We start from the raw sequence: 22251 nt of genomic DNA on the forward strand, positions 1-22251 counted from the left end.
AATTAGCTGTGCTTTCCGGTCACTGGAAAAACTCAAGTTTGAGCAGGATAGTGTGGTTACTGGCTCTTTGCAGTGCATGCAATAATATTTATAAATCTCTTGCTGTTGGAGTGGAATTCAAAGTATTTGACCTTTGATGCCAGGAATGATGTGGAATCTACTGCATCTGTTGACATTAATTCTGTAGATACAAGGTTAGTACAGGATGAACCAGAAACATTAAATAATGGTGTCTAATGATGGGATATAACTTTAATTCTTGTGGTAGCTTAATTTGTGATAGGGGGTATTTTGTATTATGTAGCTTATTGTTGAATGCTGGTGCATATCACTTTGACAAATTTAAGTTTTAGAAACCTGATTTAGGTAGCCATCATTGATATGTGGGCACTTTCCAAAAGTTGCTTTTTCCTCCTGGTTTGGTTTTTGTTTTGTGGTTTTTTTTGGTTGGTTGGTTTTTTTTGCTCTCCTCTGCTGGTAGTTCTGCATTCAAAATCTTTTAAGAATATTTACATTAAGTGGATTCAAGAAAGCTTTTGTCTAGAAATGTGGGTAAATTCTACTATTTCTGTGGAGTGTATTATTGTGGTTTTTAAGTGCCTGGCACTCAGGATTTCAAGGTAGCTTAAGACAGGCTGTGGTGGTCCAGAGCACACTTCCACTGAAAATCGACCATCTTACCAAAACAAAAAGAACTACTAAAAACAATTTAGTAAGAATAAAAAGATGACTCGGTGGATCAGCTGACTCGTCACATGACCGTGAGTGCCTGCCTGAGGAGGAAGTGGGAGCATGTGCTCCGGCCGCTGCCCCCCTAGACGTGGGCTGCCGGCGGGGACTCGCTGCCGCAGGGTCGCAGCCGCCTGCCTTCCTCCTGGCTCAGGCGGGCGCCCCTTACTGAGGGAGAGGTTTTAAGCCTGATGCTTCAGTTCAGCGGGGAGTTACGGTGTGAGGCAGTGTGGAAAGCTGGTGTACAAGGCCGGGTTCCTATTTAAAAAAAAAAAAAAAAAAAAAGCTGCTGTACTTGCTGTGACTAGAGCAGGTTTCTTATGTGAAAGGGGTGCTGTTTCCCCAGGGAGCAGTGCGGGTTTTGCAGCTTGCGTTCTGCACCTCTGGAGCAAAGCAAGCTTATTGCACGTTATCAAGGAAATGCTTTATGAAATGCGGATTTCTAGTCCTCGTTCCAAACCACTAAAAGGAGCGGGGGTTGCATGGATAGCTTGATGCCATCGTGCACGACTGGAAGGTAGTGTGTTTTATGTATCACTGTAGCCCCATTGGCTTGTGGTGGTGATGTGGAAAAAGAAGTCTGTGTAAACTGCAGATTTGATGGACAAAGATGAACTTACAAATTGATTATTTAGGATTGTATGTTAATGTTGTCATGACCTTTTACAAATGCTTTTTCTAGCAAGTTGTGCTGCCCTAAGGTTCCTCAAGTAAGTGGAATGAGTTAATCTGAAGGTGCCTGGGAAGGTAAGTGGCCTGAGAGTTTTAAACTGTGTTGTTTTTCAAAGGCTGGTCTGGTTTTTCGTGCTCATTGGCTGTTGTGAACTTCTAACTTTTGCTATGCTAAATTCAGCTGATGCTTAACTTCCTGTGCTGGCTTTGAGCAGTGCCGTGCTCGCTTTTGATAGCACAGGGTGTCACGCCACCTTCTGTGTTTAGCGTTTCCCCCGCAGCGACTCTGGTGATGCCTCTTTGGCAACCGATGGACACCTAAAATAGTTTTTCCTCAAAAGTATCACGGCTTTTTTTTTTTTTGCTTCCCCCCCCCCCCCCCCCTCTGGTAGCGGTTTTCATTGGTTTCTAGTCCTGCGATCCGGTGGGCAGCGCGGAGGAGCGGCGGCGGGGCGCGGAGCTGCAGGGCGCGGAGGAGCGGCGGGGCCCCGCGCTAAGCCGGTTTCCGCCCGTGAGCGCGGAGCGAGCGGCGCTTGCGGCACCCGCCTTATTTCCTTGCAGTTCCCGCGCTCGGTCATTCCGCCTGGGCTGATGCCAGTGGAAAGCGGGGATTTAGCGCTGGCGAATGCCTTGCAAAACGGGTCTCTATCGTCTTCTGTAACAACCCCCCTCCCCCCCAAGGGCTTCAGGAATACAAGTGGGAACACACCAAACTACCCCACCCTACTTTAAAAACTGATTTCCATCCGGGAGGTGGATGAAGAGGGATGACTGAGACCGCCTTTGGGGGCCTTATGATTCAGAGGGTGTGAATAACTTGTATCCTCTTAATATGTTTTAATATATCCTTGTGTTCTCTTAAAATATACATAGGAGTATACATTATAGAATATGCATATATAAAATATATTTTTATAAATACATATATATAGACAGCTGTGATGGAGTCCTTGTAAACGCTGCATTCCCATCATTGCTTCCATGAGGGTCTGCCCAAGTACGGCAGAAGGTATGAGGGCTGCTGGCTAAGATACAGGTGTGAGAAGGTATGTCACTTAATGTTATACAGCTTGCATGTTCGTCCTTATTCTTGTTACTTAAGCCACAGAAGAAGGGATATGCTAATGAGAATTTTAGTTGTTAAATACTTTTCTTGAGGGCTTGGGCTGTTTTTCCTCATTTTATTTCTTCTATTTCATGCCTGAATGATTATGGTCTGTCTGCAGTGTGCTGAAAGCATATCCTATTAAATGCCAGATGCTAGAGTCCTTAGTGATTGTGCTGGTTTTGAGTTTTCTTCTTAAATGTTATCAGTAATGATCTAAAGTTGAAAACGGAAGGCAAACTTCTTAATTCTGAAAATATAAAAATAATTACATTTAAAGCAGTTGTGACATTTACCACTGCCTAGTTTTGGAAGCATCTGAGCAACAAAAAAGTACATCTTCCTAATACTTTACTGAATTAAACAATTGGAAAACTGAGGGAGAGAAGAGTGTTTTCATTTTGAGATGACATGGACAGTTTTTGTAATAAAATGTATTTTTGCTTTTGAATACCCTCTCCAAACAAAATAGCTTATACCAGCTCAGACTTGCCCATTTTCTTGAGGTTTGGTTATATGGTAACAGAAATAACTAATGCCAAAATCCTTCGCTCGGACTTTCCCCTACCCTGTCTCTCTTCCCAAGATGTTTGGAAGAATCCCCTCTCTGCTGGAGTTGACTCCTACAGTTATGCTCTGGTTGCTTAACAGAATTAGTGCATGCCAGTTTGTAACTCCTGCTAACAGGGCAAGTCCGCAGGGATAACCATGCAGCATTGTGGATATTGCTACTGCGTTGCTGCAGGATGCAAAGAACGGCAGTTGCTTCACCATGTCGCAGAGCCTGTGCTGTTTCCCTTCCCTTCCCTTACCAGATTTCAGTATCTGGCAGTTAAAGAGGACAGGTAGCAAAATGTGGTGTGTGCAAGTGCAATTGCTGCTGTAGAACTAGCATGGCAGAATCTGGTTTTAATGGTGTGGCAACTTCAGTCATGTAAATTGGGGTTTTGTGTATCAGGAAAGGTGACAGCTGTGAGGGTCGTACAGTGCTAATGCACTGGGTAAGCTCAGACCTCAAAAATGAAGCAAAAAGTTCATGATAATATTAAGGACAATTTTTTTTCCAGATTTTTTTGTTTTTTTCTTTCTAAATAAACAAAACCTGAACAGGACCAGCCTTGAAACTTTTTTCTGAAAAAATCATGTTAAGGAGAAAGATGGCTTGCATATCTTTGAGTAGGAAAAACTACAGCTGTAAGAGAAGAGCAAGCTTGCCTGATCAAAAAAAAAAAAAACATGAATTTTAAAGATTAAAGTGCAGAAGTCTTGTCTGAACAGTGCAAACAGAGGATGATATCTGTGTGTAATATTCTGTTATGTGCAATGTCTTATGAGGCCAGAAAGCTGTGGAGCTCTCCGCAGGAGTGCTAGAAGGTGAGGGAGCAATATGAGAGAATGGGGAGTAGCAGGACTCTTGGAGGAAAAATGTTTGTGGTTGAATACGACATAGTCATCCAAGGCCACGTTCCATGTGAAACAAGTGGGTTTTAACTGTTGTTAAAATAATTACTCAAGTACATGGAGTTTCTGGTACAAGATGGCATATGGGAATGTGCTGAACCAAATTAATCAAAACTGTTGGAAGGCTGTTAGGGAGTTATGAAAGGATGTATTGATGAGATCCTGAACAGTGGGATTGTTCTGCGAGGGCTGACAGACTTGTCTGTGCTCAGCCTGATTCTTTGAAGCAAAATCAAATATTTCTCTGTGTGAACCCTTTAATTTGTGGACCAGGCCGAACAGCATTTAGACAATACTCGCTTTTTTACTAGGCTAAATACGTGTCAGGAAGTGACAAATACTGTGTACAGTTGACCTGCAGCTGGGTCACTTGGAGCTCCAGCAGAGGTGCAGTGGCAGACAGATATTGGGCAACTGGTGCTGTTACCACCCATCAGCTGTCCCCCTCACTGGCCCTCGGAGGACTTGGCCCTCCTTCAGGAGGGGTATCGAACTCGAAGTTCTCCAGTCGCCACGGTTTTCAGTTAGATACAGTAAGCTGAGAGTGCTTTAATATGCTGGGCTGGCACGATTGATTCAGGGAGCAGACTGGAGGACCGCGTTCCCTAGTAATGCAAACTGTCCGATTTTAGTTTCCTGACGCACATCCATTTGGGGCTGTATCACAGTTCTAAAGGTATTAGGGAATTAATTTTATGAGACTTGATGCGTCTGTCTTGACTTTTAGAACAAAAAGAGCTACTTAAAAATTAGTGTAATCCATTCATTAGCATTAAGGTGTATTTCTGCATTGCTGGTGTGTTAAGTCAGGAAGGGCCTGTCACATCATCATATCTTCAGTGTTAAGTATAGTCAGTTCTCAGTTATCTGCAGTAAGAGGTGCTGGAGTAAAACGGGTAAAGCAAAACTATAGATAATGCAGATTGTATTTAAATGTTGTTCTAAGAACGTACAGTGCAGGCATCATGGTGATGAGAAAGGTAAGGCTTGAGTTTTGAGGTTTGGGGATTCCTGAAATGTCAGTGAAATGAGCTGGTAAGGCCTCGTGGCGCGTTACTGTATGAATGCAGTTATTCTGTTAGCTCCTTGGAGCCGAGCGTCTCCACAGCCTGGGTGAGTGAGGGCTGGCAGAAGTGCAAGGATAGCACAAAGGACGTTACGCTGGCAGCCCGCTTGTGTCATCCAGCTGTTGCGTTTTGTCACAGCTTACGCTGGCTCATTTTCAGAGACAGAAGCTGCCTTGTTATTACATGTCTTGCCTAGAGCTTAGCACAGCAAGCTCCCCAGCAACCCCTGGCCTGTAAACAAGTGCCTGAAAGATGATTTCTGCTAGAGCCAAAGAGCTTTTGGTGCTGTGAATCACGCAGGTTTGTCGGATCAGTGCTCCCCTCTTTATGGAAGATGTAAGGTTGCAGTGGAGCAGCTGTGTGCCTTGTCCTGATCTTCACAGTTGTGCTGGGCAACTGTTAAATAGCTGTAGGAGCTTTTCCATGCATGCTCCTTGAGGAGTGCGCTCTTCTGTCGCACATCCTTGTGTGGTTTGGGGTGAGTTAGCAGTGCCTGGAAGTGCAGCACAGGTGGCGACTCCCGTTACTGACAGTGTCTCTTGTGTCAAGTAAATTCACAGTAGATTGGTCTGGGAATCCTTTTGCTCTTGTGCTCTCTAGGGACATTAGTTTTCAGAAGACTATTTTTATCTTTCATCTGGAAAGGAAAATGTGACTATTTTTGATGTAGGTTTGCATCTGTGAGCTTACCACCATCCTATCTGTGAAGGGAGGAAGACCATAAATATTAAAATAGATTTTTTTCTTCAAGCTAGAAGAGTTGATTCTGTGTAAGATTTTGTTCATCTGTAAGGGCATGAGTAATCAGGAAAGGCTTTTTGAAAACATGTCTTACGTCTACGCTTGACCCCCTAAGGTTTGGGTTCCACTGAGACGAGAGCGATCAGGTTCTTCCTTTCTTTAATTCATAACCTTTGTAGCTCTTTTTCTCTTCTCTCTGCAAGCAAACATTAGCACCACACCAAAAATCCAGTGACCCAAATATTGGACGGTCATACTTGTGTCATGGAAAAGATGTAATATTGCCATTTTGTCCTCCACAAAACATTTCTCTTGTCGGTGTTTAAAAAGATGAAGTATAATCCCGGACAGTAGTGAGGGAATGACATAATGCTAGTTTGGCCCTTATTTGCTTATTTAAAAGGTTGTAATGTTCTAAAATATGGCATCTGAGAGAGGAGGAAATTGCATTAATTCTTCTTGGAAGCACTCTTCATTATTGTGCTGTGCCAAATAAAGCACAAAGAAAGAGTGGATTATAATAATATAAAACTTCATTTTTGGATCTTGGACAAAATCACTGCCTCCCCAAAGGATATTGGCATGGATTTACCAATTTTTATTCCTAGTTGGTTTCTTTTCAGTCACCAGCCTACGTACAGGCTTCCTATCTGTTGCTTGGAACTTATTCTGGCGTTTCTTAAAATTCAAAAATCCCATGGCATCATCTCATAGATGAGGCATATGGATTGCATTGCTTCTGCCTATCACCTCAGCCCCAGCAAGAAAGACAGATTAGTCTTTAACTTATTAGGAGTTAGTACATCAGCATTGTAACTGTAACAACACAAGCAGTCCTCCCAAAACAAACGAGAATTACCAGATTTGGAGTCCAGTTTACTTTACTGTGCCAGTGGTTTGGGAGCTGATAGATCATGGATCAATTGTCCCTGTTTCAGAGGTGAATGCAAGTGAAATGGAGTAAAGCTGAAGTAAATGTGAACAGAGCCATTTAGGAGGGGATCTACCGCTCATGGGAACGGAGTGATTCCTAGTAGCTGTGTATTCTATTAAGTATGGCATTGATATAAAGGCATATATAGTACTGCATATATGTCGCAAGGTGGTGCTGTTCAACCAAAGGTGAAATGTGTTATAGTATTGCCAAGAAAAAAAAGGCTTCTACATTGTACAAATGTAGTAGTTTGTGAGTGCATGTATGCATGTTTATGCACAGGATTTCAGACACTGCGAGAACAATTCATCTGTCTTATTTCAAGGCTGATAAGCCAGATACTGTGTTTTTCTGGTATCTGTGTAGCTTGTATGCATTCCTCCTCAACACAAATGTTTCAAATTAGCACCAAGCAAATGTTAAGAAGGCCTTGCATATGGTGTGGAAAAGAAGCAAATTACCGAGGAGCAAGAGAAAGTTTTCAGCTTATCAAGTATGTCCATAAACAGGAAGCACTTAAATGGTGTGGAAAATAATCTTTTTAATTTCAATTTATAAATGTCAGGAATTAGATCCACTGTTTTGTTCTTGGTGAACTGATCTATTTCTTGATGTTATGTTCCCAAGCAAACATCCAAGAGAGTAACAGCTAATCTGATTAGTAAAATCAACTGTTGCATTGTTGTTAAATTATGTTATTGCCTTGTGCCTCTGTCAGAATGGTATTTTACCAGACCATTGTGGTCTAAGGACAAAGGTGAGACATGGGTTGCTTGAAGTAATATCTTCTATAATGTAACTGGTACAGTATGAAAAAACAGCCAAACTTTCAGGCCTTCCAAGGCTACCTTCAGATTTTCAGGCTTGTGCACCCAAAAGCTTGTCTAATTTTTCCAACTGTATCAGTTAGTCTAATAGTGTGTGCCAGCAAAAACCACATCATGCTGTGTTAATGGTAGTATCTGCTTATCAAAACAAAGAAGGAATCTTGAGGTCCAGTGGACCTGCTAACCGAAAGACCACTCTGGATCAAATTAGCTCAATTAAAAATTTCCAAAATAGCAGCTGGGCTTTCAGACACCTTCATCTTTTGTAAATGACCATTGTAAAATAATTCAGTCATTGTCATAAATCCTTTAATTTTTGTATTGCTTTATCAATAAATAGCTGTTTAAAAAAAGGTGTCTATAGTTGATGGCTGAGACTTCTTAAAAACGGCTTGAATTGTCACTTCTTGTTGACAAAATTCTTGATGGAAATGTGCTACTCTCCTGGGCTAGTGGATTTTTTTTAGATGACAAGACAAAAAGAGCCAATGATATTGTGCTAACATACACATTCAGCCATGTACCCTTAGGAGAACTACATATGGAAAAGACTGGGGAAAAAATGACTGCCTATCGTTTTCTTGTGTTTATAGTTTAGATCTTGCGTGTCATGATTGATTTGCTAATCTCTTGGCTATTTTCCTTAGTACATGAGTAGTGCAACTGTGATGAGGTCAGAACAATCACCTTATAATTAAGCAAGATTTACCAGTGTCTGTATGTGCCCGTATGGTGGCATATCTTTCCATAAATGCTCAAAGATAAAACTCCTTTTCTCTTCCAGTTCAAAATGAAAACTTAGCTACTTTTTTATGTTAAAATATAATACAAAAAGAATGTGCAAAATGGTCTGATTCCCTATTCTTCAGTGTTCATTGTTCTTATTTCCTCATTTTAAAAAGGTTAAAGTTACCAATTTGTTTTCTTGATGTCATGTCAAACTGTAGGTGTGAAAAGCCAAATAAAACATAATAAAACTGTTAGCTGTATTGGATTTATCCCTAGTTGTCTTCAATAGTTATTGAATTCAATTGTAGATTGTATTTAGAAAAGGAAGTGTTCCCTACTTTATATGCCTGAGTACAAATTTTTTAAACTCATTATGAAATGATCTGATGGACTGAAGGGAGGAGGGTGCAGAAGCATCCTTCCATATACACTGGTTCTCTTAATGAGAACATGACTGTCCTTTTCAGACTAATGTAACACAAATGCTTTCCTCACCCCAAAAAAATTTCTCCTGGTATTCAACATTTTTCTTTCTTCTTAATTTTATTCTTCCTGTGCATGGGCATTGGATCACCCTAAATGATTTCACTTTTCCAAGATCTTATTTTTCTCACTGTATCCCTGATCAGAGGCAATTTCTTTGAGTTCCTTTATCACTGCTCCTTTCTTATCACAGACCGCATGCATAATATTTCTTTTTATCATTTAAGCTTACTCTAGTTACCACTTAAATGAGCTAGAATCTTTTCACTGCTTTAGGTCTGATCCCAATTCTGCCATATGTCTACATGTCTCTTCAAAATGTGTTCTCCAAATGAGTTGAACTTCAGTAAAGCATACGTTTATCTGTGGTATTTATACACATACTTTGTATTTGATTAATTATAGTTATATTCTACATTTTGCAGGATTTGGTATGTTTTGGCCACATCCATTAAAAGAGTATTAATGCATTGTATGGCATACTATGTAATATAGTGACTTTGCTTTTTCTGACTTGGATGCAATTCGGTGTCATCTTTTTGGTTTGGACGTATATGTAATTCTCCAGATGTACTCTTACAAGAGAGTTGTACTTGCACACTCTTTGTGCATAAAGCTAAAAATGTGTTTGGATTTTGGCAGGTTTTGTTAGTGCGGTATCTTAATTACTAGCTTCTATAAAAGGAAGTATCAGCTTTTTTCTTAGTATTTCTGCCTTCTTTCATTAGCATGAATAATAGCTTCCCCCAGTCAAAATAGCTTGTGTTATTTCAAAAAAGGCAAGAACAGGGTTTTTTATGTTGTCCTAAGATTTAGTGGCTTTTTTGCTTTTTCTTTTTTTTTAGAATGGAAAAACAGATGCTAATCGCGTCAGCAACTCATTTTTGGATGTGTTTGTCGTAATGGGCAGTACTAATTCCAAACCAACTCTTTCACCAGATAGCAGCAAAAAGGCTAAGAATATGCGTACGGGTCGGAGAGACTCCAAGCAAGTTAATGAATTGTGTGGCCTCTCTGCTGAAATCAGGGAGCCTGCAAGTAGGTCTCCAGGAGTTTGCAGCAGTAATGAGAATATTGAGGGTGTTTTCTATAAGTTTGTGATCCTGCATGCTGAGAATGATGTAGATGAAGCCATCCGGATCCAGAACCTGCTGCAGAATAAATTTTGTATTAAACCTGGAATAATCTTTGCTGAGATGCCTTGTGGTAAACATATCTTGGAAAATTTAGGTGATGCTGTGAATGGCTCGGCATGGACTATTATACTACTGACAGAAAATTTTCTGAATGGTCCTTGGTGTGAGTTTCAGTCTTACACCTGCCTTGCCAATGCTCTTAACAAACAGCATAAATACAACTCTGTGATACCTGTGAGGCCGCTGAATAACCCACTTCCCCGGGAGAAGATTCCTTTTGCCTTGCAGGCTATTAATGCCCTGGAAGAAGACAGTCCTGGCTTTGCAAAACAAGTGGAGAGGATTTTCCAGGAGTCTACGTACAGGCAACAGCGAGAGATATGGAGGAGAGAAAGGATGAAAGAGAAACTGGAGCACTTGTGATGGTGAAAAAAGCTATGTAAAGACAGGTGATGATTAGAATAAAGCAGAAGTGGTATTTTTTGCTCTTATTCTGTTAAGGAAGAGAAACTCTTCTTTTGATAAAACTAATGATAAAGTTCTCAGAGAAGGCATGTTAATTAAGTACTGGGGAATGCATGCTGCATATCAACACAACTGTCGCTGTGCCTGCTTAGAAGCACAAGATGCTGCTTTCCACCACCCTTAACTGGTTTTGTCTTTATTTTTTGAGCTCTGCCAGAGATGTATTGTCTTCCGTTAACAGGTACAGCTCTTCACATCTTGTGGCTGATACTGAAAAATATAAGTAAATGAGGAATACTTGTCATTATTATGAAACTGATATATTATGAAAGGCACTCTACGAAATAAGCTGCTACTTTAAGAAATGGACGCTTAAATATGTAGATATTTTTATTGCACTTTGTTTTTATATAGCAAACACTTTTTGATGCATCCTGAATGTTTTGTTGTTTAATAAACACTTTCTTGGCTCCTTTTGACTAAGCTTGGTTTGGTACATTCTTTAAAGGAAAAAAAATAAACAATTATATTAGAATAATGCGGGAAACTGTCTTCAAGATAAATATTCTGAACTCAGGTTGGAAAAGGAGAGCCGCAGAAATCGCATCATTTTGAATTACTTGTATTTTATGCTTTTCAAATCCTAGTTCTTAAGTGTATTTGAACAGATTTAAGATGGATCTTCACTGCTTTTTTTTCCTCCTGTACTTCATAGGACTGCTGCCTATGATTCAGTAAACCACTTACATAGGATTTAAGGATAACTTTGTAGTGCTGATGTGGAAGGAAATTACTGAAATAGCATTGGAAACCTTTGTTTTTTTTCTGGTGGAAATGAAATTAAAGCATATGGTAGTTTATTATTTTCCGAATTATTGAAAGTTGCCTATTCTGGGAGTGGGGGCAGTCAGCTCCGAGCAAAACAGTTTGTCCTGTGCTGAAGCGATGGGCTGGTGAGTGGGGCTTTGGCATCCGGACCAAGGCAAATCCCATATTGACAAGTTAGCTAACGTCGTGGCTCTGCTGCTCCTTCCTTGTTGCGTGAGTTTGGGCACATCCTGCCTCTGTGCCCTATTTTGCAAATAAGGAGAATAAGAAGTATGTATGTCTGCCTTAAAACCGGGGCAGAAGACAAAGGAAAAGAGAAGGGGCGCAGGTGCAGTCTCTTCGGGGCTCTTACCTAGCTAAGCCCTTCAGAAAAGGGAGACCAGTCCCCTCGGGCGCTGAGCGCGCCTCGGCAGCCCGGAGCCTGCCTTCCTGAGCTGCCGAGTTGGTGCGTCACGGCTACGTCTCCTTTCCACCTCTGTAAAACCATTTCTCTTGGCTGCTCCCAGAAACCAGGGCAACACCAGCTGCCTGGCTGTGAGGAGCCCGTACTCCCAGGTAACGTCCTCCTGGGCAGCTCTCGGATGGTGTTTGCGGGTTGAAGTCCCCCAGTCACTTGCACTTATGCGTTGTTTTCTTTCCATAGCTTTTTCAGCCAAAAAGTACTCCTGCTGCACGCCGTCTGCATGAGTGACACAGGCAGCTATCTTGTATGCTGGTGCCTACAAACAAAACTTGCCCTCTTGTTTCCATGCGGAAATTTGTAGCTTGTCACTACTGATTCCATACACGGCCTCGTCTGCAGAGACCTTTACCTTTCCCGCAGCCGGCTGGGTGCTGGCCGTGACTCCTGCCTGTCGTCCTGCCAGGCTTTATCCGGGTGATCAGCGTGCTCCCCGGCGAGCTGACAGGCACCTGACGACTAAGGGAAAGTCAGCCTGGCAGTTACGGGCTCTGACCAAACGCGACTGGTGTTATCCATTTCAGGCTGTATCCTGCGCCCACTGCAGCTCAGCTGTGGTCCTGCTGCTGGGGCTGTGCACCAAGTCCCCAGAGGTCCCGTGGCAGAGCGCTATGCCTCAAAGGGTACGCGAGGATACCATGGCAAAGGGAGGAAAACAGTGTTCTGTGCTAAAAAAAGCCTGAGGCATGCTTATGTCATCCCATCGCAAGCTACTTGTGCTTGAGGATGTAAGGGATGTTACTCTAGTCCGTCTTTGGTACCACGAGGGAAGAACAGCCAAAAGAGTTGTGAGCAATACTGCACTACAACCTGGATGTATGGAATTGCATTTAAAGCTGAATTTCCTTTCTCCAGGAGAAGTTAGCGTGTTGTTGCCATGGCTATAGCGTTTGTGAAGGAGACTCGCATGGATCTTAAAGCGCTCTGCAGCCAGCAGCATCTGCGCTACTTGGGCCCGCGCAAAGGGCTCTCCTTTCTCCGCAGCAAATGGGGAGAAGCAGGTACTGACTACCCATGTTCCCTGTGCTACAACAGCAGCCTTGGAAGCAGCTGCCTAGTTAACATTTGAAATTCGGATGTGCCCAGAGAGAAGAGGAAGGGTGGTCTTGCAGCCGAGGAGCAGAGCGAAGGCTTCACCCTACCCCTTGTTCTTCACGCCTGCCCGAGCGTCACTGGGCAGCTCAAGTGAGGCATGAGCTTTCAGGGTGCCTAGATGTCAAAAGAAGCACATCTGGAAAAAAAAACCCACTCTCTGAAATCTGTTTGAACTCCCCCTTCTTTTCCCCCAGCAAGGTAGATGCTTAAAGACCTACAAAAATTCAGCAGTAACCTCTATGCCTTCCCCTTTTCATCTGTTAGATAAGGACAATGTCACAGAAGTATAGTGAAGCTACCTATATTTTATTTACAAAGTCTTCTCGCATTGCATTACACAACAGGAATGGCATTACGCAATGGGAAATAGAGCTGAAACACTTCATATGCCTAATGGTGTATTTGGCTTTCCCTGCAATAGATTATTAGTGATGTTTTTAAATTTTCCTTTGCTCTGCCTGAAGGCCTTTAAGGACTTCCACCAAAAAAAAAAAAAAAAGTTGAGACTTAACTGGAATAAACCGTTGTCTGTTTTTCTCTCTTAAATGTACATTCCTCATGCAAAATTTCTGGCACATGCATCAGATGCTTCCTAATCAAATTGGCATGTGGCAAATGCGAAGTGTTCTGGCTGCTACCTCAGCCTGCACTGTGCTCCTCTCCTAGAGGAAAGGCAGGGTAAAAGCAGGAGCTTTTCTTCTCAGAAAATCATCATTCTCATTCTGTGGAACCAGTAAAAGTTAAAAATATATATACTGAGATAAGGCTCTTCACCCTTCCTGTACCTGCTTATCAGATTTCCGTGCTGGGCGCTTCGCCTTAGGTCTCTGGCTGGTATCTGTTGTCAGGGTGATACCTAAGGAAAGGGCAATGCCTGAGTACCCGAGGTACTCAGGGAATAAATCCAAGAGATTTATAAATCTTAAGTAAGCTCAGGCAATCTGTGGAGAACAGGTTTAATAAGCTCAGTGCAGTTTGCATTAGAAAGTAAGCAAACAGCTCCAATCTGCTCTAACTAAATCTTCTGAGGAGTCTTTGAGAGAAGCCCTTAGTAAAGTGTATTTTAGTAATCCAATTTGCAGGAAAAATGGAGGAGATGCTCACATAGTGCAGCAAGGGGATAAGTAAACAAGATAACAAGGAAACTGGTTACATACACATCTATTGTAGCGCTGCTCAGAAATTCAAAGCGCCTTGGTTAAATGCAGGTGAAGAAGAGCCTTTAGGGGATCCCTTGGGCAGGTGAGGGGCCCCACTGATGGCCCCGGGTGACAACAGCTCAGAAAGAAGAAGAATCACTGCTAACATGACACAGGTCTTTTTTAACACAAAACCACCAAACAGACAGACAGAGACACCACTGCACAAGGGAACTGAGAAACTCAGTATCTGAGTCTTATGTTATTAAAAACAAACAAACAAACAACAAAAAAACACTCTCTCCTGACGTAGAATTACACCAGGGTTGTAAATGGTTTTTCCACTAGTTTTCTTTGGGGGCAAGCTAGAGACAGCAGTCAGAGGCAGACGAACAGAAAGGTCTGTACCCACAGTTTAATAGGAAGCTCTTGCCAGAGGTCTTTGAGCTCAAAGCCAGGCTCTTGTTTCTGACCAGTCACTTGAGTAAATGGCTAAAAAGTGGAAAATGAGAGCAGAATGCTGGAAAGCACATACGTGTATGGCGGCATGCGTACATACACACCCCCGCACGGCTGAAAACCGCTGGGAATTTGGATTCTTCGCTGCAGACACAGAGATTTGGGGATATATATGGCAATGCAAAAGGTCACGACTAGTCTGAATTGCTCAGCGCTTGGGCTTTTTGCAGGCTCCCAGGGACAGTTACAGCTGCAGCTGGCTGAACCCTAGGGACGCTTATAGCACTTGCCCCTCCAGCCAAGGCCTGAAATACTGCGGGTGCGCTCACCGGCTCCCACAGGAGCTGCAGCGCCTGGCGTGTTGCAATCCCAAGCGTTGCCTAGCACTTGGGCTCTGTTTTGTTTGCGCTCCCTGCTCATGCTAGCTGCTGCTTATGGTAAATGGAGTATTTCTCCGCTTCCTCCCCCTTCCCCGCTTCTGCTGGCATCTATTTGAGGCAAAGTAGTTTTACCACGTAGATGTTTGCTTCCCGCCACTCTGCACCCCCTGTAGCCTTTAAAGCTTTCCGTGAGCCCGGAGCACTCCCTGAATTACCAGCTCCGAAGCTGATCTCGGCGATGAATTAGTGGAGGGGTCGGGACCGACGCCTGGGAGTTAAATATGCATATTCCCAAGTATCATTACTAGCCTAGCAGGTTTTATTTAGGTGAAATGTCTCTTCTATATTTAGAAAGCAGAGGATGTCATGTATTTTTTATTCCACCCACCACAGAAATCTTGAGGATTTAATGCCTAGGAGTTGATAAATTTTTATCAGCACTGTCAGGCCTGTCCTTTCCTTGGCCTGGGAGCAAAAGAAGGGAGCAGAAAGGGAGGGTGATATGGACAGGGTAAAGGAAAGGCAGCACAGAGATTGCGAGCCGCCCGTCCTGGGAGTTTCACTTCTGTAATGCACTGGAGCGGTTGCGCCTTGTGGGGCAGGAGAGGCATTGGGTGGCACAAGGCTAAGACTTGGATTTTAACAGAGCAAAAGCTTAGTCAAACCCATCACTCGTATGCAGAGTCACGTGTGTGCCCAGCTGACCCCTTTGGTAGAGGATCCTACCACAGCAGCAATGTGAACATCACCAGCTGTAGCTAATAAAGTATAGTAAGCTCATTTTCAGTGCTTTTGTTATCTAAGGCTTAGTCAACTGTTGACTTAAAACTATGTTGATGAATTTGAGAATATTTTCTAAGTGGCAAATGTTGGTTTGGCAGAGGATTTTATTTTGGCAGTTACTCTTGTTACATTTAAGTTCTGCATTGTCAAAGTCACAAATTTAGCTGCTTGAGATGTGCTCTGCAATCCAGGGCAGCCTCTCCCAAAATGCCAGGTTATTGGCATTGAAGAGGCAACATATGGTCATACCCTGGCTGTCAGGAAAGTCTTCTGGTTGTATGAGTTCAGATGTGCAGGTCTTTTACAATGCACGCTAAGGATTGCCGCAAGAGGAAGACAATTGGGTTCATTTTCTTAGAGAAAAATACAGCTTTCACAAGCTTGGCAAATACTGACCTAGCAGCTAGATGCATATGTGCTACCCATTTTAACAGAAATCTGTAAATCTCTGAAAATTGCAAGCTCTGTCAATGTACCATTTAGCCTGCTGAAGTAGCTCCAGAGACAGCGGAGAGAGAGGAGAGGAAATACTGCAGCACGCACATCAAATATCAGGATAGAGAGGAAAGATGCAGGTCAGTTAGACCCTGAATTCCCTTTATGAAGATATTTATATTTTCATCCTGTCACAGTGCACCCCTGAGAAGAGTCTGGCCCCGTCCTCTTGACACCCTGCCACCTCTCACCAGATATTTATACACATGGATAAGATCCCCCTGAGCCTTCCCTCCTCCTGGCTGAGCAGTCCCAGCTCTCTCAGCCTCTCCTCGTGTGAGAGATGCTCCAGTCCTTTAATCATCTTTGTGGCCCTATCAGTATGAGATTTACAAAATTTTGTTACAAATTTTAAACAAAGTGATTATATTCTTCCTGTTTCTATCTCTGATTTCATAATACAATTATAGAAAATGAGTGATTCAAATATTGTTACGGCTTTCAGGGAAATACTTGGGGTAAAATCCTGACTCAGCTGACTTCGTTGGAAACAAAATGTCATCCTTATACATTAGAGTGCACAGAGAGAGATGCTTATTTCCTCTGGAGAAATGAAGTACTTCACAGGGTCAGAATTTGTTTGCTTGGTCTGTGTTCACACACAGGCTGCACGTGATTTCTGCCGCTAGCTGTAAATTAGCTGCCAAAGGAAAAGAAAAGCTCACAGCTTGCAGTGGTTCAGGAAAACCTGCAAAAGCTTCTGAATTCCTGCAGATTTAAATCTCCAGTCAGCTCCTAGCTTCTCTCACAAATTTAATACCAGTCTGCACTAAGTTTGTCCGCTTACACAGCGACAGAGAATTTAGTTCCCAGCATTTTACTAACAGGGCAACACAAACAAGCGTTGCCAGTTAAAGAAGAAACTTCACGATTTGTCTGATTTGCCCACGGTGGACTTGCATTAGAAGGCTTGGGGTCTTAGACCGGAGGGCTACGGTCTGGTTCACTACGGTCACCTGCGTTGGCTGGAGGTAGCCAATAGATAATTTCGTCTGGCCAGAGGGAAGCTCAGCTAGTGCGACCTCTTACTTCTAATGCCAGCCATCTCCTTCTGCCGAGACCACTGTGCAGGAAAAGTCACAGGCTTTCTGGAGGAGGATGTGGGCAAAAGAGGAAGAGGAGGCACGCGGCTGCTGGTGGCGAAAGCTGCACTTGTCCCCAGGGGTTGCGCTGGCCAGGGCTTGGGGGCCCTGCGGCCAAGGGCTGCATCCAGCACCCCCCGAGGCAGTGAGGAGCCAGAGCAAAAATATGCGTTGTGAGGAAAGCCTGTGCACTAGCGTGGCTCGCAAAGGAGGGCGATCAGGCCGTGTGGCCATGCTAGGAAAAGCCAGCAGTCATGTGTAAAGAGGCTGAACCTATACATGCAACTACTTCACAGAAAGGTGCAGTCTCCCATACTTGAGTGTGCGTGTCCAAGGCCTGCAGTATTTGCAGTCTTGTGAGTCTGCCTTTGCGGTTTAGTCAGTCACAAACAGCCAAGGGACTAGAGGATTTTTTGTGACACTGCATAGCTTGAACTTTAGTCAGGCAGCAGCACAAAAAGTGAGATCTGTGAGCCACTGGCCATAAAGATATGTGTCAATTAGGCAAATGAAAATCTAAGCTAGCCTGATTCTCTCACCAGGAAAAATGAGGAGCATTTCCCCAGCTCCTCTCTGGCCATGGGGTAGCAGCCAGCCTTTTGCCGGTGCGGTCCTTCCTGGGCATTTGGCGCGCACACAGCCACCCTGTGCCCATGCTCTTCCCGGGGTGCTGCCGCTCGCCTGCCCGGAGGATTTTCCATGCCAGTCCTTGTCTGCCTCGGCCACAGGACCTCGTCTGGAGGCATTTCCTTGCATCTCTACTCCTCCAAGCTTCACACAGAGCGTGGAGGGTATGCTGGTGGCTCGAACCCTCGCTCTGGCCCTAGGGGGTGCGGGTCGAAATGCCCTCGCCAGCTCACAGGGCACAGGGATCTCCCACTGCAGGCATGGGTGTCACAGTCACCGGGCCCTGACGTTTTCCAGGATGGGTCTCTGTGTCAGTCCTCTCGAAGCTCTTCTGCTTTGTATGTGAGTAAGAGTGACTGCATGTAGCGTCACTGTCTCACTAGAGGCATCTTGCCATGTTTGGGGCTGCCAGAGGAAGGGGCAAGCACCGGCAACCAGAACTGCTTTGTGCAGCTTGGCTTGAGGACAAAGCAAGCTGGAATTGTGCACCCATCCTCCTTTGTCCCTTTGGGAACCAGGGAGGCAGGATTTAATGAATGACACCAAATGATATAGCATTTTACAACAGGATCTCTCTCTGCAACCAGAGTTTGACTCTCAAAATGGTTTCAATGGCAGTCCTGACCAACCGTCGCATGGGTTCAGACCTAGCAGTCCATCAAGCATAGTGTGATTGCCTATGAGTTTTCCGTATGTTATTAACATTTGGAAACAAAATGAACATCTCTCCTTCACTCTGGAATTAAGGTTGTGGATGCAACAGTGAAACATTTGTCTGTGTAACACAGTGCCATAGTTGTCACAGAGATGTTACCCAGTCACCAGGGGAAGAACCACTCTGAAGAGAGCTGTAAGTGTCTGCAAGGTGAATAGTCCATTAATCCGTAGCATATGTGACAAATACCTTCTGCTGTCTCCTATGAATAGCTGTGTGAGGACAAGAATATCTTGAGGTGAGAACTAAGTCATAGCAACATAGATTATTATTCCACTTAACACCATTCTCCATTCACAGCTTTCAAAAATAAAGAGTATATTTTGGGGAAGGATGCCACAAGACCAATCAGCCCTCAAGGCTAACTGATTTTGCTAATGCTGTGGACTGAGTATTAGTTTGGGGGCACCACCAAAATGTCTGGTCTGACACCAGACAAATGACAGGGCACCTCCCTCCTTCCTCATGGGAATGACAGCAGATTTAACACTAGCCACTGAAAGAACAGAAACGAAACACTGGGCTTCACGCACTGCCAGCAGCGGGTGTTCCCACTTATTTCTTAGTCCGGCACAGGGCCACGATGGAAGAGGCATGAAGTCAGAGGAAATTGCCCCAGGCATCATGCCTCCATGCTGGCAACTGCATTAACTGGCTGTAAATGATTAAGGTTGAAGCCTTAAAGAAGGAATTGGTATCTCTGTTTTTCGGAGTGTTTTGGAGATGCTGTGTCAATGTATTTGCCCTTTACGTCTGGGAAGCCAGACAGAAGTCAGGAGACAACTGCAGTAGAAAAATCCCGGAACATGGCTGTATCCTGACAAGCGATGCTCAGTCCCTTTCAGAAGCCAGATGTGATGGAGCAGGTACCATCGCAGCAGGGCGGTGTGGAAGTGTGAACCGTGGAAGTGTAGTGGTGGTCAGCACAGAGCTGCTTTGTCAGAGCTCTGTAAGCTCGACGGTGTCCCGAGCATGGCCTTTATAAAATATGAATATGATTAAATAATTTTTAAAGACATATGTATATCAAAATATGAAAGGAAACTATGCACTGAAAACAAGGATGGCAGCAGGACATGTGAAGAAGTATAATTGCTGTCAACTTTTATTTAATAATTTATTTTTCTGTTTAATTCGTAGATGCCTGCACATAGTGATTCTAAGGTAGGTTTCTGAAATATCAAGGCAAATCTGTTATTTTCCACAAGTACACAGAGTTTTATTTAAACAAGAGGGCTTGTGGCCCGTTTCCATACGGCCTGCCCAATTCCCCTTCTGTGGACCCTGTCCCTGGGTCTCAACCTCATTCAGAGCTGGGCGTTAGTGGCAATATACCTGTGTTCAACATTCTTGGAAGTGCTGCTGCATCTACTACTTTATAAGGGACCATAAAGACCTGTAGTTTGTAGGCCAACCAGTGCAGGATTTGCTGCCTATCGCCAGTATCCCTCGGCGCTTCGGCTGGGCTATTCCCTTTGGTGGTTACGTTGGTGCAGGCTGCCGGGGAGCTGCAGGAAGGGGCCGGGAGCTGCTCAGGCAGCGCACACTGCTGCCTCAGCACCCGGGCATGGTGGGAGACGTCCGAAGGACCTGGCCCGCCTTCTCCTGGAGAAAATGCACTGAAATCTCTAGGGATTGAAGGGAAAAGGTCAGTTAGATTATCATATCTGTATTCCTGCTCGCACAGAACTGTTCCCTGCAGTCTGTTATTTAGATATGATATGCTTTCCCAGTCTGGTTTTAAATGACTCTATCAATGAGCTTCCACAACTTATAAATGATTATTCCAGCTTAACAGAGCCTTCCTACCAGAATGTTATTCTTGATGTTAGCATGCATTTTCCTTTGTTCTTTTTCTTCCCATTTACTGCTGACTAAATCTTGTAAAATTCATCAAATAATTCTTCTGTTCCATTCACCCATCTGTAAAATGTTCCCTATTCTCCCCCACACACACACTTAGTTCTAATTTAGCATTTATACATATTTAGGTATTTTAATCTTTCTTCATAAATTAATACCACCAGCTCCTTAATCATTTTGATTGCTCTTCTCTAAATCCCCTTCAGTTTGTTTGCATCTTTCTGGTTCTGAGGTTTGCAGAAATGTAATCAGCAGTCTGTGTGCAGTCTCGCCAGTGCTGTATACAAAGACACAAACAGCAGCCCAGGCTGTGATATATTGCTATTGCATGTACAACCAAAAATTGCATTGGGCTCTCTTTTTTGCTACTAGATTGCATTGTAAATTGATGTCCAAATTACTGCTGATTAACTCTCATGGGTCTTTTCCAGGACTGTTTCTGTACAGGACTTCCCTCCTTTCTGAGGCTTACCAATAATATATTTGTTGTCATAGAAGTTACATTCCCTTGCTCAGATGTGTTTTTTTTTTGTGGTGTTTGTCCCTTATGTTTTATTATAGGAATAAACCAAATACTAGTCGATACCAATGTATATTTATCCTTTTAATGGATCAGAAAACACTGTAGAAATCATCTCTTTCAGGTATGGCGTTATCAGGGCAATCCAGAGGAGCTGTAGTCCTCATGTTTGTTCTAGCTAGTGCCACATAATGCAGTGACAGTCATAAAATTATGCTATCTATCATTTTAATTGGGACTGTGTTCACCCCCTTCATCTCCCCAGACTGTAAATCTGAAGCAGGAGCGATCACACCAAGCCTAATCCTGAAACGTGCTGGACTCCCCATAATGTTTGTCAGGACCAAGTCTGTAGTAAGCCACTTGCCATGTCAGGGAAGTAATGACCATCCCTAAGAGTGATATTGGCTAGAGCCAGAGCTTCCTGTGTTCTGCAAGAATCAGGTATTTCTCCCCAAATATCTTTATTAGACAAATATACAGTCTTTTTTTTTTTTTTGCTGATTTTAAAACCACTCAATGCAGCTGCAAAATCAAAGATGCATGTCATTATCACTAATTCCCCAGTTATTGTAGAAATACATGGGAAGGGTTAAGTCATCCCAGTTTGAAATGCATGGCCGTAATAGTGGAGATGCTGCAGACACAGCGCAGGCTGTGTCTGAAACTGGATACTCTGTGTTTTTTGACAAAGTGTTAAAGTAGCTTGGCTGAAACAGACTGCCCAGAATAGGACTGAAATATTCCACTGAATTATTCACGTTTATTTACAATGCTGTCGATAGCAAAGCAAACACAAGGAGCTGAAATATCAAGTGAAAAGTAAAGAGAAATATTTGTTTAACAGAGGGGCACATCAGTACCCAGGCTAATCACGCTGGTAGGAAAACACCGGCACATGGGTGCCGGGACGGGGCTCCGAGCGGCGCTGCCGCCCCCGCCCCGCCGTGCCGGGACCCGGCGGGAGCCGCCTCCCGCCCCGCCGCGGCTCCCCGGAGCGTTTGCCCTGAAGCGCGAACTCCGGGCGCTTCTGTGGAGACCAAACGCGGCTGCCCGGCCCCCCGAGCGGGAGGCCCCTCGCGGCCGGGGCGCACGTAAACGCGCGGGCTGCTCCTAGCGCTTTCCGCCTGCTGCCCCCGCCGCTCCCCGGGCTGCCCCGCCGCCGCCGCCGCCGGGCCGCGGCAGGGGCCGTTGCTCCCCGCTCCGCCAGGCGGCGGCCGCGAGTCGGCCGTTGCCAGCCTCGGCGCCCCCGGACGCGCTAGGCCTCGCCCGGCCCCGGCCCCGGCCCCGGCCCCGGCGCCGCCGCCGCGCTACAGCGGCGGCCGCGGGGCGCCCTCGCCCTCGCCCGCCCCCTGGCGGCGGCGGCCGCTCCCCGCCCCGCCCCGCCCCCCGCCGCCGCCCCGCCCCCCGCCGCCGCCGCTCCCCGCCGAGCTTGCGCGGCGGCACAGTCCCGCCC

The 22251-nt window shown here is 44.4% G+C and overlaps 1 protein-coding gene across 1 annotated transcript; it reads left to right on the forward strand.

The window, feature by feature from the left end:
- The first annotated feature begins 4932 nt into the window (after positions 1-4932).
- TICAM2 (TIR domain containing adaptor molecule 2) lies at positions 4933-10307 on the forward strand. The gene is made up of 2 exons (XM_067316082.1): positions 4933-4947; positions 9594-10307. Exons 1-2 carry the CDS (start codon positions 4933-4935, stop codon positions 10305-10307), a joined length of 729 nt encoding a protein of 242 aa, XP_067172183.1.
- Positions 10308-22251: the final 11944 nt, after the last annotated feature.

Source organism: Apteryx mantelli, chromosome Z (genome assembly GCF_036417845.1).
Source record: "Apteryx mantelli isolate bAptMan1 chromosome Z, bAptMan1.hap1, whole genome shotgun sequence".
Classification (NCBI taxonomy): Eukaryota; Metazoa; Chordata; class Aves; order Apterygiformes; family Apterygidae; genus Apteryx; species Apteryx mantelli.